Here is an 18,560-nt window from a genome sequence, read left to right as displayed (position 1 = left end):
CCGAACACCTGTGATAGCAAACTCTTTTGTTTACAACAGTTTATTGTTTGAAAATAGTTTCAAGAACACCAAATGCAAATACATGCATATTTTAAACATAATTTCTTGTTACCTACGTAGGTTACTCGGAAAATACTAAATAACATCTAAATTACAACACAACAGTAATCTACATGATTTTTACATTAGTAATATTCGCATAAAAACAAGTACATTATTATAATGAATTTTATCACGATTATTTTAAATTTTGTGATCGCAAAGTTTCGAGCACTTTACAATATTTAAAATCACCACAGAAGGTTCAATTCAATTTCCAAGCAGTGGCTTTTAGGTGTGCCAACTGGGCACCGATTGTTTCGCCAGTGTCGCGTTGAAGAGGGAGGCTCGAAGGAGATTGATCGGTGATATATGTTGCAAAATTTGATCAGCTATGTAGTAAAGAGAAGTTTATTTTAAATATTAGCCACACAACAGAACAAAAGGAACAAACTTTAATTAATTATTATATATAAGAACTATTTAATCATAATACACTACAGTTTAATTTTATTACATTCTATATATTTACATAAAAATCTACAATATGAATTAAACACAAAAGTTAACAAATACTCAACGTTTACGGGACGTGGCCACAGAAGGTTATTGATGTGCCTACCAATGTCATTACTCTGCCTGACAGTCAGTTACTGGCCATCTACCGTCTTTTTTTAATTAAATAATTAATTTTAGACTAGGAGCATTTAAAATTTTGTAAATCCTTAATTTTATAATGGAAATAATCTTTCTTTAATAATTTTAATTAAAAAGATATTATCAAAAATACTTGTGTTGATATAATATGTTTTTGGTATAAATTACTCTATTTCACTTAATTTTCGTCACGACCTGCGACATTAAATTGCTGGCTTGTTTTAAATTAAATTATATACCACGCTTCGATAACAATGAGAATACAAGATAAGAGCCGAAAACAGAACTGGCTGGAATCTATTGTGGTTGACTTGTTTACCACAAACATTTGCGTCGTCGTTTTGCTTTGAATAAGAGAACAAGTACTATGCGTTCAAAAACATTTCTTAACGTAATTTTTATAAGAAACTAGTTCTTACCCGCGACTCCGTACGCGCGGAATAAAAAAAATGCACACAAGATAAAAAAGTTCCTATGTCCGTCTTCTAGTTCTAAGCTACCTCCCCATCAATTTTCAGCTAAATCAGTTCGACCGATCTTGAGTTATAAATAGTGTAACTAACACGACTTTCTTTTACATATATAGATTAGAACGGTTCCATTTGCTAATTTCTTTGAATTCTAGATCGTTATGTATGCAGTTATCATTTACTTCGTTCAACAAAATATTAAGTTTTGTATAATATGTTTTAATGCAAGCAGTTTGAGACAAGACCCGTTTAATCTTCTTGGCAGCAAATGAGGGTACCAAAGAGTTTGAACTTACGTAATTTTTATGTATTAATTGATAAAAGGTAGACTAAAATCGACCACCATAAAATGCACCCTTTTAATTAGGCAACTGACTTAATTTGAAACTTTTCCAATTTTTTTAACCAATTTTAATTTTTAACGATACTGGCAGTCGGGCAGACTGGCCAGCGAGAAAGATTTAGCGTGGAAAAAGACTGGTCGGTAAGAATGTGTTCAGAAAAAAAATATATCGTGTTTTGTTTTAGTTATAATGGACTTGTCGCGTTTTGCTGATTTTTAACAGTTTTAAATTAAATTAAAATAAAATTGCGCGGCTTTGCTATGAAAGTTAAGAAAAAAATGCTCTCATTTACAATGTTACGTTATTGTTGAACGTTGGACGTTTTTATTAAATCCAGATTGTATTGACATAAGAAGTTCGTGGTAAGTAGCGAGTGAAATTGATAAAGTAATTGTTTAGTTATGGTCTACTTGGATGTTTGGTGAAAGTAAGAAAGGAAAAATCACAACTTAACAGTAGTAGACGCTAGCAACAACAACATCTTTTGCACAAATTAGCCGGCTCGCCCGGTGACAGAAAGACAGGCGTGAAGTGGAAGCAGTACTGCGTTTAGTCTGATATGTGCATGCCGGAGAAATAATTTTAGCTTCCTTTTCCTTTCCACCCTTTTCTTGTAAGGTGAGGAAGGGAAAGGGACGTGGTTTTGACAGAGGAAGGGACGCCTAGAAAGGAAATATCCTCTTCCAGTGCGTCCACTCTACCATCGATTAAAGGTAGACAGAGAAATCTGCTTTTGCGGATGTCGATTTTAAGAACAAGCAACGGTTACTAAATGATTTAACCGTCATCATTTTTCTTAATTTAAAAAATATCAATCAATTACAAACAAGATTTTCTAACTTTTTCCTCTATTACGGTTCCATAATGTTTCTTCTAAGGACTACTTTAAAAAACTTTTATAAAAAGTCTATTTTTTGTTTCTTGTATTTTAATTTTATTGAGTTTCTTTGCATTTTTCCTTATTTGAGATGATTTCTTCAAGCACGCTGCGGTTTTGTCAAATTTATAAAGTTCAAATTGTCCCTACCATTGAGTTAATTCTTGCATTGGACTTACCGAGTTAATAGTCACCGGTAGTCACTGAATGCCGAAAGGCGTGGTAGTCACTGAATGTCGAAATGCGTGGTAGTCAACTTTGACACTATATATACTGCGTTCCATATTTTAACAATTTCAGTTTTGTTTGTTCTTTAGTGTACATTAATTTAATTACACGTAAGTGCTAAATATTGTTAAACTTTTTAACTATTATTTAACATTTTAAGTGAAATTTTCATTATTTCTTTATCGTTTTGATTTTTTTTAAATCTCATAAATGGTTAATTTACATCGAATTTAGTGCGTAATTAAATTAATATTTAAAAAAAAATTTTAATACATGTTTCAAAATTAGTTGTTAATTAAATAAATAGTTCGACTGATTGTGACTTATAAAAATCCTGGTGAAATACGAATAAAATATCACGTCACTCGGTTCACCATTGGTGTTTAAAAGACAAATAGTGAGATCAAATTGGAACGGACATATATAAATATTTACATACTCGCGAAAATAATTATCGTCCTCTCAGCCAGGCAAAAAGAGTAATCGTAAGACGAATCTTATTTAACACTGTATTTTAATTACTCGAACCGTTAAAATATGTTTGAAGTTTATAAAAAATAAAATGTTAACTGATGTTTGGTTGGAAAAAACTGTCTGACGATTTACAATTGAAATTATATGTTTAATATTAGTTGCTTAATTGATATGTGTGTACTTCAATTCAAAAACTTTATCTAATAAAAAACTATCTTAAATATAATATAAAAGCTAAAATATGTCATTAAATTAATTTATTTCCCAAAAAATAAGATGTCAATTTTATTTAAGCTTACGCAATTGTCAAGTACTTATACTTGTCAATTCAATTTCTTGTTTAAGTCTCTCAGATTACTTGTCAGATCAATACGTGGTGAAAGTTGTAAATATTTGTTACATTTTTTTATACATTTTAACCTTAATATTTTAATTGGATTATTTTACACTAATTAAGTTTATATGTGACTTATTACATCAAAACATCAAACTGTAATTACATGTAATTATAAAATCTAGATCTACATTAAAATTTTAAATACCGTGTCCCTTCTTTAGCGGGTATATTTTGTACTTCGTTTAGTATTTTGCTGGACACCCGTAGTTAGTAGTTCGTGAATGAATTAGTGAAACATTATCACAACATGCATTACATGGGGGAGTTAGAATGCTTAGTTTTTGTTTTTGGTTGGTCAATTCTCGTTTTATTTTTTATTTGAATATAGAACTTCTCACGTAAATAAATCAATGAAAAGATAACTTAAATACGAAAAGATTGAGTGTGTAACTCATTAAATAGTAAACGACAACAAATAATTGCATATAATTCTTTATTTTTGTAAGGTAAAACGGCCAAAAACATTCCGAACTGGTTTTGAAATGTTTTGACTGCCTTTAGGATTATTGAAATAACTTGAAAAGAATTTTGTAACATACAACTTGCATCCAAGGTAAAGATTTTTACTACATTTTTACGATTAATAAAACCATAAAAATTTGCGCGTCTGACAGAAGTTATTTTATATTCGCAATTATGTCGAACCCTAGATGGAAGTATATTGATATCATTGATGCCTATTTACTTTTATTACGGATCATTGAATTCCTTTTCTTCGTAAATATGTTATGGAAAAAAGGTTTCGATTGAAAAGAAATTTTACTGTCGGAGATTTACACCTTTACGGGACATTGACAACGTTAACATGAAATCTTGATTTACATTTAATATATATAATTTATTCTTTACGTGCAAATAATAATTCAAAACGTGTCCTTGCAATGTACCCAATACCCTTGTTCACATACGATCAGTCTGGAAAGACTAAAACGACTAAAAAGAATAATTAAAACTAGACTTTTAATTAGAAATAGAAGAATAAACAAGATTAGAAGAAAATATAAAGGAATAATTTAAATTAAAATATGATTTTAAATTTTATTTTATTTAAAATTTTAGTTGGCTTCATATCACTACCGGTTTGATTTAGAAACATTTGTAGCGGGTGCATAATTCATACGAGTAATTTATTCGACTCAGTTGAATGAGCAACTGATACAAACAACGTTATGATATAAATTTTCTATATTACACCTCATATATTAACACTTGTACGTTATTTATTTTATGCAAGAATAATTTACAAATCCACACTAAATTTTCACATAAAAATTAATGCAAAATTCAACAAAGTTATGTTTTTGTATTGTAAAAGCCTACATTAGACCTTTAATATTAGTTAATACGTTTTAATTTTTTGGAATAAATATCGACGTTATGATTTTTCCGCAATAAAATTAATTCCTTTCGTTTAATATAATTTTATGTAACATATTACAAGTAGTGCGCGTTATTGGGCGCTTCAGTTTACCATCAACCGCATATCAAAGGTCAAGTTGTTCATAAAACTGTGGGTAACCCCTAAACACACGTAACTTCACAAACTTACCACAGTACATATTGTTAAAGCACACTAACTGTACCTACATATATTTAGATAGACATTTAGATCTATTTGAACGTAGTCAAGGTTGGTCAAGGTGATATAAACTGCTTTATTATCCCCAAGCGATTTCCCAGCTTTGATTCGATATTCATGACTTATTTGCAATTTAAACTTCCTCGTTTTCACCTATCTACCCGACTATCACTATAGTTATAATAAATATTTGTATAATAATTTCTGTTATTATGCTCAACTATGTACTTACTTTCGCGAAATTGAAAATATTAAATTAAGAATTTCATAATGAAAACATTAGTGTTATTTCTAATGCCTTTCACAATTTAATATAATTTAATGTGCTTTCGTCGGTGAGGTCTTGAAAGTTGTAATGCCTACATTCAGTGTAAGCTTGTCACATGTTTAGCTTAGCTTCCTTGTCCTTATATGTTATGTAAGAAGTCTTTATATAACTTAAGTTATCGCCACTTGAACACGTGTTATAATGATACCACGCCTTATTTTCAATAATAACAGTTATTTCCATAATTTAACTAATTACGGAAATTTCATTCAATTTAGTGGTCCGAAGTGTCCTAAAACTGAAGAGATAATGTTAACGACTTCAGTTTACAAAACAGATAATCGTTGAGTAGAGAGAAAGTTCGTCGAATGTTTTACACGAAACAGTAAAGTTACGAACGTAAAGATCATGGCACTTCATTTCTTACTGCTTTATGTACGACAACTTTTGTGAGCATTTATTTGTTTTCAATTTTTAAATTAAAGTTACAGCTTTAGATATGTGAATTAACAAATTATCAAGAGTTTTATGTTGTTAAACAATCGAGTGAAGATTTTATTATGGTTGCTTTGATACTAATTCCCCTATACATAAAGAATATATTGGAGATTAACTGACTTAATATTACAATAACTAGATATTTGATTCCATTATTGACATTTAAATATGTACTAAATGAACGGACAAATACAACCTACTACGCAAGTCGTACGTAAACCTTAATTTATTGCGTAAGAAAATAATTAAAAGGTGTATAAATACTCTTATACTAGAGAGAAAATGTAACGGCTACTGACCTCAAGTCACACGCTCTCCAATATATTAGTCATACATCTATAAATATACTTACATGTTGATATTGATACAGTTATAATTTCCAAAAATTATAATTAAATGTGTGTCGTAATCGTTATCAGGCTATGAGTACACGGCGCATACAAAAAGTAAGGTCAGTCGTTGACGTTGTGGGAAAGCATGTCAAGCATCATTTGGTTAAGATGTAGGCTTTGTGCTACTTATGTAAGGCATATCAAGGTAAAGGCGTTTTGAAAGTGGGGATTTTGATATGATTGATATTTATCGGTTGACAATGTTTTTGATAATACTAATCACATGTAAAACTGTAGTTCAAAATTAGCTCTCTTAATTCGATATTGTTGATTACATTCTAAAGAATAAGATAACTTTACGAGTAGCAAGATGCAAGTATTTTGAAATGCAAATGGGAACTTGTGTTAAGCGCCTTTAAACTCGCCATTATTAATTGATTTTACTTTTAATTTTAATCAAACAATAACAGACGTACTTCTTTTAAATAGAGTACTTTAACAGTGGCCAGCAACAACAACATCAGTTGCACGAATTAGTCGGCTCGCCCGGTGAAATACCACGACCACACAGAAGACAGGCGTCAAGTGGAAGTAATTCCGTGTTTCGTCTGATGAGTGTGGTGCCGGAGGCCTAGTTTTAGTCCTTTTTCCCTTCCCACCCTTTTCTTATAAGGAAAGGATAGGAAGGGGAGATGGATTTGATGCAGGAGGAGATGCAAAGGAAAGTTAAACATTCTTTTTTTGTGCGTCTCCTCCTTCGTTGATTGAGGGTAGGCAACGCATCTGCAATTGCAAATGTCTATGGGCAACGGTCGCTTCGCCATTTCGGCGAATTCATTGCCTGCTTGCTTGTTTGCCACCTTGTAACATAAAAAAAATACTTTTTCTTCATTTTATCGACAAAAGTTTCAAATATATTATCGCGTTACCACTTTCAAGTTATGTGAGTCGGTATACTTTGTGTTAGTGAAGTCATAACTACTGGGTTATCTTTATCTTCAAGCGACCACAGGTCCCGTAATTTTCTAAAGTATGAACAGAAATAAGGTTCATGCTTTAGAAATAAAATTTATTTTAGAGGACCCAGCGCTGCTTTAGTTAAAACTTCACTTTAAATTAAGTATTTTGGTTTTAAAACTGTCTTACGCATTACATGCCTATTTTTAACTCGAAAATATTATTGATGTCAAGGTAGTGTAATATTTTTGAGTAATTTTTTTATTTATTTTGTGATTAACTAGGCACTGTTTGCCTTGAAGAGGCATTTACAGTTTATTTTTGAGTCATTAATGTCGTTTATTTGTAGGTCACTAAAATATTTATACAAACAAAATCCCCTCAACAATATAAATAATGCGTATGTGATTTATCCTTTACATTCCCTAATATTTCTTGCATTAAGTCTTCTTTGGAGCCTTCGAACCCGAAATGGAATCTGACCCTCGGATAAAAAAACATATTTTAGATTAAATAGCGATATGAAACGGCAGAATGCTTTTATTTTTAGTTCAGTGAACATATTAATTTTACTTTGTTACATTCTAAATTGTCATTTTACAAGTAATAAGTATTTTTAACTAAAATGTTACAACATGGTTAATACGTTAAATTATGGAAAATAGGATTATGTAAGCTGCGATAGCTTAAGTAAGTTATATATAAATCTAACCTAAGCTCTCATACAAGAGATACTCTACATTTCAAAAGATACCATACTAAATAATATTATAAGCATTTTAACGAATACAGTTCATTTGCTTAAAATATTGAGGCATAAAACATAACGATCAGGTATATAAGAAGAAAAAGTTTATTAATGACAAAAATTGCATAAAAGATGCAAAAAGGTACGGATAAAATGTGTCCCGAGTTACCCTCAAAGCAATGCAAATTGCTTTAGAAAATCGAACACTGGAACGACTGTTACTGATTTTTTATGAAAAAAATAATCTTTCATCCGTTTACAGCACTTACAGACAATTCGTTTAGCAAGCTGTCGAGAGTCGGCGTTATCAGTACTTTTTACGCTATTATATATTTTTTTAATAAAAAGCGGCAAGCGACCTAGCGTGCGCCCTTTATCGATGTTTTTTATAATGGATAAAACGAACTTAAGGGAATAGCATAAACCTATAAATTACAAGAACAGATATTAAACCAGACTTATTTTTATTAAATGTTCCTATCGTTTCAGCTACAATGATACAGTTATCGACCTTCCTGCTGTATAAATTATTGTTTATTTGTACTGTCAGCGGAGGATATATTAGCTCAATAAACAATGACATCTCATCGTTTATCCAGAGCAGTAACATTTTTGATTTTCTGTTTTCTGGAACCAATACTAATATTCCATCATTTAATACACATGAAAAGGTATCCGAAAATCAATTTAGGTAAGATAAATGATATCGTATAAGTTAACATTTTGTTCCTCTTAAGCATGACACATTGATCGTAGCCCTGCTTACTTGATTGTCACAGTGTCTAGCTATCTTTGATTATAACTAAACATATGAATAATCATTACGTAATTTTTTCCTCATTTTGAATTATTTTTGCTCACAGGAATCTGACACAACGAGAGAATACTTGTCCTATTGGTCCTCGATATTGTTCCAATTCTCGATACAGATCCATTGACGGATCTTGTAACAATTTACAAAACCCGACTTGGGGCATGGCGCAGACACCTTACGGCCGCTTAACGAAGTATAACTACGCTGATGGTAAGTTGTTTTTTTAAATATCCACATTATACTTACTTCACTGGCAAATCTAATAATGGTTAAAACATTTTGTAGTTTATATATATAAACTTGAGTACATTATGTATCTGGTTTTGATAATAATTATATAACCTCACCATCTAAAGAGTTAGTATATTTAGGTTATATTGTTATGTTCTTTCCAGTACAAGTAAATAACCGTTTTTTTAGGTATCAGCGCGATGCCAATTTCCTTGACTGGCGGACAATTACCCAATCCCCGGGAAATTAGCGTAAGGCTTTTTCCAGACAAACAATTAATTGATCCAGTTTGGAATTTAAATGCTCAGCAGTGGGGACAGGTTTTAACACATGACATGTCCTTAACCGCCGACGTAGCACAATCACGTGAGTACAGACATTTTTCATTTAATTTTATAAGTATTAGCCTATTAGTACAGAGCACGTGATTGATAATGTAGGTCGATTTGCTAATAGCTGTACGAATAAACAACTCGTTAGTTAATTTATGTATTAGGTAACACTGGGCGTTTTTGTGTGATGTGTACTTTCTTGGAATATATTTTTAGGCCGATTCTTTTACTTAAACTTATAAAATATTACAACAAAACATATTAAACTTAAAAAACATATACATAAACCTTACATATTCCCATAGAAACTTTCATCCCCTATTCCCTATTGTTATTTTACATCCTTGAGGATACAATTTTTACAGACTTTGAACGTCTTATATATTTATTATCAAATTAATATTATTAACAGTGTAAAAATACGTTTATCACGTTTTAGTACGTAAATCTTCTAGCTGTAAAAATGACGATACTTCCATAGAACTTTTCATCCTTCGTTTCCATCCCTAACAACCCTTTTTCGCATTAAAAAAGTATCCTATATACTTTCTCAGGCTCTACTCTATATGTATACCAAATTTCATTCAAATCTGTTCAGTAATTTTTGGCGTAAAAGCGATAAAAACGGTCAGAGTTACTTTCGCAATTTAAGCGTGAACTGCTTGTTGAATAATTAATTTCATAATCTTACTATTCAAGATTGTGTTTGCCTGCATAAATATTAGTAATACTTTAAATTGTAAAAAAAAAACATCAGCCATTAAAATATAATTATGTATTTTTCAGATAAGGATTTACTAACATGTTGCGATGACGATGGTCAATTGACCATTGACGCTGCGTTAAATCCCTCTTGTGCTCCAATCATTGTCCCTCCCAATGATGTCATCCACGCAGCTCAAGGCACGCAATGCTTTAACTTCGTGAGGACAGGCACCACGAGAGACAGAGGTTGCACTCCCCCACATTCCCCAGCTCAACAGGTATATGTAAACATAAATTAATAATTTTCTGTAGATTAATTGCTTGTGTCTTGATATAGACTCGTGGTGGGCGAGTCATTGGCCGATTAGTATATGCGTATAGTAGGTAATACTAAATACCCTGAAGTACCTACTGCTTTTCGTCTTGTATTTTAAATTTTCCAACTTTCTCTTCTCAATATGAGATCTCTCTTATCAAACATATTCTGTATTTGAGCGTATCTGTAATATAACATTTTAAATAGACAAAAGTTATTTATGTTGGATGTGCTATAACTCAGAACCATTAATCTGATTTTCAAATTTCTAAGAACCAACAGTTGTTTAAAATTGAAATTTATGTGCGAAAGTAACAACTTGGGAGTTTTAAAATTTTGCAATTCTTTACACAGATATCTACTGTATCTTCATACATGGATTTATCAATGGTATACGGCGCGAATGATGTACAAGCGGATGAGCTACGGTCTTACATCGGTGGACGACTTAGAACAGTACTGAGAGGGGGTCGGCTATGGCCTCCGCAGGACTCTAACGTTACATTGACTTGTGAATCTGCACTATCACCTAACGAACCCTGTTACTTAACAGGTAAGATCTTGTCACCTAGTATTAAAAGACGACAAACTAACAAGACAGTAGGCTCACTTTGTTTAAGGTTAAGTACTTATTTTCCGCCAGACACTCTCTCCATGCGCGCTCAAGGAACTTCGCAGGGGACACACAAGTCCCTTAATCACGCTGAAGTATACGTGCGTGTGAAGACATGGGGATATGGACTCTTGAGGGGCCCAATAGTGTAAATAGAGTAGTTTAAAGAACATTTATTAGGAACAACTGATAACGCAAAAGTGTTTCGAAGAATCTAGTTACATTTATAACCAAACTCAATTAAAAATTTATTTTGTTCTCAAACGACCTACTAACTGTTCGATCAATGATAATATTTATTGAAACATAATGGAATTATAAATTTTACTTAAAATCAGAAACCATTTACGGAGGCTTTCAAAGGAAATAATTTTGTTTCAGCAAGTAATTACTTTTGGATAGCAAACGTTATTGATGTAGTAATTTCTTAAGATATTTAAAGGTATACATATATTTAGTCAATATGTAACACTTACTAAACCTTCGCCTGTTAGTAACTTAACCTAAATACCAATCAAACAAATCCAATCCACGTTAATCATGTACTATATTCTCAATAGGGGATTTAAGAGTGAATCAAAACCCTCAGCTGGCGATACTGCAAATAATTCTGTTGCGTGAACACAATCGTATCGCGGATGTATTGTCCAGACTCAATCCGATCTGGGACGATGAAACCGTTTACCAAGAGGCGCGTCGTATTCACATTGCTGAAATACAACATATAAATTACTATGAATATCTACCCATTTTTCTCGGTAAGTAATACGAGAAAAGAGTTTTTTACTCGATAATTGCTTTTGAAAATTTCAATTATCTGACTTCGATCGTTTCTTTTAAAGTATTAATCTCCATGTTCTTTTATTGTATAAGGTTACGAAAATATGGTGAAAAATAAACTGATCTATCCCGGAGCGACGAGTTACATCAATGATTATGATCCCCTCGTCAATCCGACAATACTCGATGAACACGCCACAGCGGCGTTTAGACATTTTCATACACTAATTCGAGGATATTTACAGTAAGTATATCACTTTACTTTATGTATTCATTTCTTTTCAATATCATAACAAATAAAAATATAACACTGCATTAATGAAAAAAACATTGCAAACTTTTATAAACCCTTGACCAAAAAGGTGCATATACTTGTACAGAAATCCTTTAAAACCATTACTTAACCATATTCTATTTCGTGTTCTTAAAGGCCCCCTTTTGAATTAAAGTTGAGAAATTATATGTGTATATTTAAAATAAGAGATGATGAAAGTAATTTATAATAGTTTTATTTTGCAGAATGATCAGCGAGAATCGTAAGTTGGTAGGTGCAGTTCGTTTAAGCGACTGGTTCAATAGACCGATACTGATTGAAGCTAAAGACGTATTCGATGACTTGACTAGAGGTCTCACAGCTCAGCCGCAAGAATACAGTGATCAGTTCTGGGATAGTGAAATAACGCAGTATTTCTTCAGGTTAGTTAATACCGTCTGTATAAACTAACTATGCTTTTGATGGAAGGATTTTGTCAGAGATGCTCCTCTTTATTTTTTCTTGATAACAATTAGGTACAAAAAGTATATAACCTTTTTTAAAATAGACGCAATAAAACATATGGTGAAGATTTAAGAGCTGCGGATATTCAACGAGGTCGCGACCACGGCTTAGGAAACTACATATCCGCCCGCGCCGCCTGCAACCTTCCTGTACCAAACACATTTGAGGATATGTTAGACTTCATTTCCCGAGAGGTAAATAAAACACCTGTTTTAATGTTCACTAATGTCCGATAATATGTCATAATACTTAATTTTCGCAACGACTATTTAGCAATGCGCAATTTGTCGCATATACTTAATGTAAGACGAAACATCTTAACATTCCTCCAATTTTATTAGTAACGTAGGTAATCGGGTAATATCAAAATCTTTACGAGTTATACAAACACCTTTATTTAACATAAACGTACATCTCGAGCAAGCTCCATTTTAAGAACAATTCATTGTTTTGTAACAATTTTAACTATACATCTTTTTAGAATGTGGAAATACTCCGTGATCTGTACGAGACGCCAGACGACGTCGAGTTGGTGGTTGCTGGATCTTTGGAGCGCAACATTCCCAACTTACAGACTGGCCCCACCTTTCTGTGTATCCTCACGGAGCAGTTCTATCGCACGCGAGTCGGTGATCGATACTTCTATGAAAACGGCAAAGACCCTGAAACTGCTTTTACACCAAGTAAGTAATTAATATAAATAACAAGTAAATAAGAAATAATAATAGGAGGGTATTTTATTTTGATACCATCGTTTCACATTAAATAGGTCAACTTGAATCAATTCGACGTGGGTCTTCAATGGCGAGGCTACTCTGTGACAACGCTGATAATATTCAATCGATGCAGCCGAGGGCTTTTCAACAAATATCAAACTCGTGAGTGATTTTTATTTTAAAATGTACCTTTTTTGTAGTATTTTATTTTAGGATTTAACTAAAACTTAGTAACATTATGAATTGAAATTATTGAAAATAACGTGAACATTTTACAAATCACTAAAAGCCTGTCATATTTTGCCTCATCTATCTAATACCAAATGAAATTGCTTCTTATAAGTTGTAATCGAAATCGCGTAAAAATAAAATACTTTCAAGTCGATCAAAATGAAAATTGACATTTTATAAGAGGTTAATATTGATACTGGAATATGAGAAACAAAGTGAACTTTATATTTACAGGAACAATTTAGTACCATGTGCTGATTTACCCACTATCGACTTATCATTATGGCAAGAAACTCATGCATCATCCCATCACTTCAGTACGTTATGGTAATTTAGTTTAAATATGTGCAGAGTTCAAATTGTCACCATCATCAAACCATTTCATGTTTTCATACAATCACTATTTAAACAGCAGATTTACTCAACTACTTTCTGTAAAATCTGATCGCTTAAATAACCATTGGTTTCTAAGACCAAAATCTCTGTATAAACCATATCGTCATCCCTCTCATTATCTTTGACAAAATAGAGATAACAATATGTTTTAAACAAGGATTTTGATCTCAGAAACTGACGATAAGTCGATCTATTATTAAAACTGACATTGGTCGAAGAATTTTTTTTGAAACAAACATTCTTTGAATGTTTGCTAATGATAAGATTGCACTTTAATATATTTGAGACAGAACCGTCAGACAAAAATTATCTAATGATGATTACAATGATTATTCGCCTTTTATTGTGGTATTTTTGTAATAATTATAACTTACCACTAACTTTTATTTATTTATTGGGGCACAAGTCTTAATTCCCCTCAAGCCTATTAGGCTTCTTACATATTCTTATTATCTTTATAGGTGTTATTTAAACAAAAGCTAGTTTAAGACTACAGCTATTTATTTATTTCTTGAGTGTGAATGAATATTTAAATCATATTGTGTAAAAATTAGGTTTGCATCGTATATATACATTACAAAATATATCAACTTGGGATAGAAGAATTGATATTTTTCTTCACCATTGTTTAAAACAACGATAATAAGGAATTTATTTTAATACATAAATTAGTTAAAACCATACAAAACAACAAAAGTCATCATATTTAATTTTTACACTGTGTCAATATTATTAAGTTTTATATATTGTTATCTAAAAGATTTTTATTTTCAAATCACCTTTCCTTTTCCCTTTTTATCAAAATATTTTTAAAAGTGTGTAAAATGTAAGTAAATCAAATAGTACATACTAAATTGTATGTATTAAAGCATATGTGACAGCATCATCAGCTCACTATATGTCCCTACCGAATAGAAGGGCTCTGAGCCTACTCTAAGTTAAGGTCAAGACGCTGGCCAAGTGCGGGTTGGTTGACTTCGAATTTCTTCTCAGATATGTGCAGGTTGCATCACGATATTTTCCTTCAACGTAAGAAAGTATATAACATGAATATAAGAAATGAACAATTTTTATACATAAATGTATTAATTTATAAGTTTACATTTGATATTTTATTAATTCAAACATTTGTTAAGGAGCACGACATGATATACACTTGTGTGTTCGTTATCCAACACTTCAAGAGTACTTACTATCTCTAGCACTAGTTCTATTTTATTCTATTCTATTTCAATTGTACTACTTATCCATACTATCGAACTCCATTAAGACGTAAATAAGTAAATTTTATAAAATGCTAATCACTTTTGAAAAATCCTAAAAAATCGCTCTATTTAAGGACTTTTATATTAAATGTTGTAAGTAGTCTATAATTTTTCACACACTTGAAATTATTTGTTTTGCTTCCTTCTCTAACATCGGCTAAAATAACACTTTAATGTATTTTAAATTAATATTTCAATAATTGTAGGTGTGATATAACTAATACAAAATAGTAACATTCATGTCTGTAAGCCTGTATTATAGCTTGTGTCAAGCTCTATTAATAATAATGTTTATAAAATATTTTTTTTGCCAATCATAACAGCAGTAAATCGACATCAAGAACGGGACGTGACAAATCATTCGCTTCCGAGTTCAATGTCGTTTTGATTGTCAAGAAACAAAAAACACAATGCTTCGTCCAGTGTCACGATTCGCAATTTACATGGGATTTTAAATATTAGCGAGGAATATTCGAGGCCAATAGAAATTTATTTCTATTGTTTTTCTCTTGTGATTAAATAATAAAATTAAAAGAAAAAAACTTAAAACAAGCTTTAAAAAAATCAGGATCAAAGGTAGCCTGTGTGTTCCAGACAATGTTCTACATCTATACCAAATTTCATCCAGATCATTGAAGACATTATGGAGATATCTTGTTACAAACATTTCGTTACCAAACGTTACCGCATTTATTAGTAAGATTAATAAGAGGTAAGATATTAGAGTTAACTGACATATATCTGGTTCTTTAGGTCAAAACGTCCTCGTGAAACTTATTTGGAAAAGGATTTCAGTTTATAAAATTGTACTGATGTGATCATTTTGTCATTATTTTATACTAGCAGTTGCCCGCAACTCCGTCCGCGCAGAATTAAAAAAAGAAAACTTAATTAATAGCCTATGTGTTCTTTAAGACTGTGTTCTACATCAATAGCAAATTATTTTATTTTATTTTATTTTATTTTATTTTATTTAATATTCGGACAACTTACAGCTAACTTATAATTTAATTTTGATATAAATATAAACTTAAGGCTAATTAAAAGTTGTCACAGATGGGTGTAAAATTACATCGAGATCAGATGCAGGCATTCTGGAGATACCTTGTAACACAAATACATTCATCCCTCCATTCACCTACACATTCGCATTTATAATATTAGTAAGATTATTGTCTTTTGCGAAATAATTCTCACGTTAAAATGTACTTAAACAAATTCTTAGCTAAAATATCACAGGCATGTATTTGAACGGTTTTGTTTACTTTTAAAATGAAATTTTAAATTGATCTGTGATGTGTTTACTTTAAATGGAGAAATAGAGGTTTGTAGATGCTGAAACATCTCATACTAATTAACAGAATGTGGTTATTTCAAGACGCCCACATCAACTGCGGCGTCTACACGACCCTGTCATGGAGTTTGTCGTATACATATTTAGCTGAGAAATACTCGCGTTAAAATGTATTTAATCTATCTGTGGTCAGGATTTCGTTACATTCCTAGATAAGCATGTTAAAAACATATCTTCTTTAATATAAATTTTTCCTGCAATCTCGTGCCGCTAGAAAGAGGAGCAGGTTAAAGGCGGCGTTATAAATGACGTTTACAAAAAGCAGTTGAGATTTTCGACTTTAGTATGAGATGCAAACACATGGTGTGGCAACGGAATATAACGAGAACGCGTGGAAAACTTAATAATTATTAACCCGAGACTAGACAGGATAGAGGTTAATGAACAATTCAAGGTTCTTTGAACCCATACTTTGCTAATCCCTTTTCGTTTTCTTTTGTGTTTGTCCTGCTTGATCCCACGAATTTCCACCGCTGAAACAACTGTAATCAAACGTATTCTCTTTTCTTAAAGAGAATGAAAGTGATATTCGCGTAATGATAATTAGCGTGTTAATTTTATTCTAATATTTCTAGAAAATGTCTAAAAAGTAAAGAAATGCAATTTTTTCGTTTTTTTTTTAAAACATTGTAGCGTTCATTTCCTGTATTAAGGGTCAGTGTGAGGGGTATTAAACTGGTTTGTTTTAAGTCGTTTAAAGCAAGAATTTTAATTGTTCTTTTCACTATTTTTTTTACCGTTAATTAGCAGTAAATTACTCTTATTCCAAATTCTCCTACAAATTAAATAAGACAATTACTTTATTTTTTGAGCACCTTGAAAGGGGAAAAATATTATTTCACCTAAAATTATCTTTCATTTTACATGTATTACAAAAGAATAGATTTTCTTCGACAAGTTTTAAGCTGATGTCAGCTGATTTTGTTTTGTTTTTAGTAATTTATTTTCATTTTCATTAAATTTCATAATTGTAATATTTATCTACAGCTAAACTAAAAATAATAACATTGAGTCATGAAAAGTTTGAAAGCTTCTCGCGGAAAGGGAAACGGGGAAAACCACGTCAGCCAAATAAAATGCAAATAGAATGAAAGGGTCTTCTTTGGAAAAGTTTTTCGATGGTAACGAGTTTGAAATTGAATGACAAATTTTAAAATATATCATGTATGTTTCTTAGTGACTAAACACACGAATACTTTCATTCGTTCTCATAAACTTCATAACGTGTGCTACATGCATTTTTCTGCTTTTGTCCTTAAAAATAAACCGTTTTTAAAAAACGTATTTTGTCGAGGACGCATATCTCGTGGTAAACTATTAACCTACCTTAACTGCATGAGATAACGTGGAAACTTGCCAATTTTAGACACAATCTTACTTCGACACTGGATTTATTGTGCTTCGAAAGTTTGCTTGTTTATCGATTTGTTTTGTTTAAACATTTGCTATCGTTTCACGTTTATACTCGCAGCTATAATCGAAGAACTTCAAAATTGATGACTTTTTGAACACATTGGCATTTTGAAGTTACTTTCTTTTAACTCGTTTTGACTTATTTACTAAATGTAGGTACCTTTCAACCTACTATATTTACACGGATAGATAACATTGGTTAATTTTGTATTAGGTTAAGTTTATATTACCTATACCGTATATACCAAGCTTTAAAACTTAATTTGTTGGAACATAGACAAAGCATAAAATGTCCATTAAATTGTTTTTCAATGTTGTGCGTATCGTTTAAAATTTATGAGGGTACTATATCAATGTCAGTGTTAACACATGTGCTTTTATAAATATGTTTGTTCATTTTTTTTAACGTATCGCTGTATATTTGTGTCAATTGTTTAATTTAAATTACGTCGCGTTACTAACAAAACTTTAGAGATGAAATTTTATTGATTTATTGCTTTGTTAAAATTACGCTTGTGGCAATAGTTCCAACAGTAATTTATTACTTTTAATTTATAATTTAATTAACCATTAGTTTAAAAGGGAGTGAACTATTACACGGTCATATTAACTACCTAAAACATTTATCTATATGTAAGAAGCGCCTGTAGCTTTTTTTTATGAAATCAGAATAATTGGACTGTACTCGCACATACTTTATTTAATACGAATTCTAATAAATTTTAATCAAATAGCGCCCAATGTAAAC

General features: G+C 31.3%; 1 protein-coding gene across 1 annotated transcript; it reads left to right on the top strand.

Annotated features, from left to right (window-relative positions):
- Positions 1-8,362: 8,362 nt before the first annotated feature.
- LOC106717574 (peroxidase) lies at positions 8,363-13,755 on the top strand. The gene is made up of 12 exons (XM_045679471.1): positions 8,363-8,559; positions 8,732-8,892; positions 9,103-9,279; positions 10,032-10,228; positions 10,621-10,819; positions 11,440-11,637; positions 11,753-11,903; positions 12,179-12,355; positions 12,481-12,631; positions 12,919-13,120; positions 13,207-13,315; positions 13,619-13,755. The coding sequence occupies exons 1-12, from the start codon at positions 8,363-8,365 to the stop codon at positions 13,713-13,715; spliced, it is 2,016 nt and encodes a 671-aa protein (XP_045535427.1). The 3' UTR covers positions 13,716-13,755.
- The last annotated feature ends 4,805 nt before the right edge of the window (positions 13,756-18,560 follow it).

Source organism: Papilio machaon, chromosome 9 (assembly GCF_912999745.1).
Source record: "Papilio machaon chromosome 9, ilPapMach1.1, whole genome shotgun sequence".
NCBI classification, from domain to species: domain Eukaryota; kingdom Metazoa; phylum Arthropoda; class Insecta; order Lepidoptera; family Papilionidae; genus Papilio; species Papilio machaon.
The sequence above is the reverse complement of the archived record's forward strand: the minus strand, read 5'-3'. Positions and strand labels throughout refer to the sequence as shown.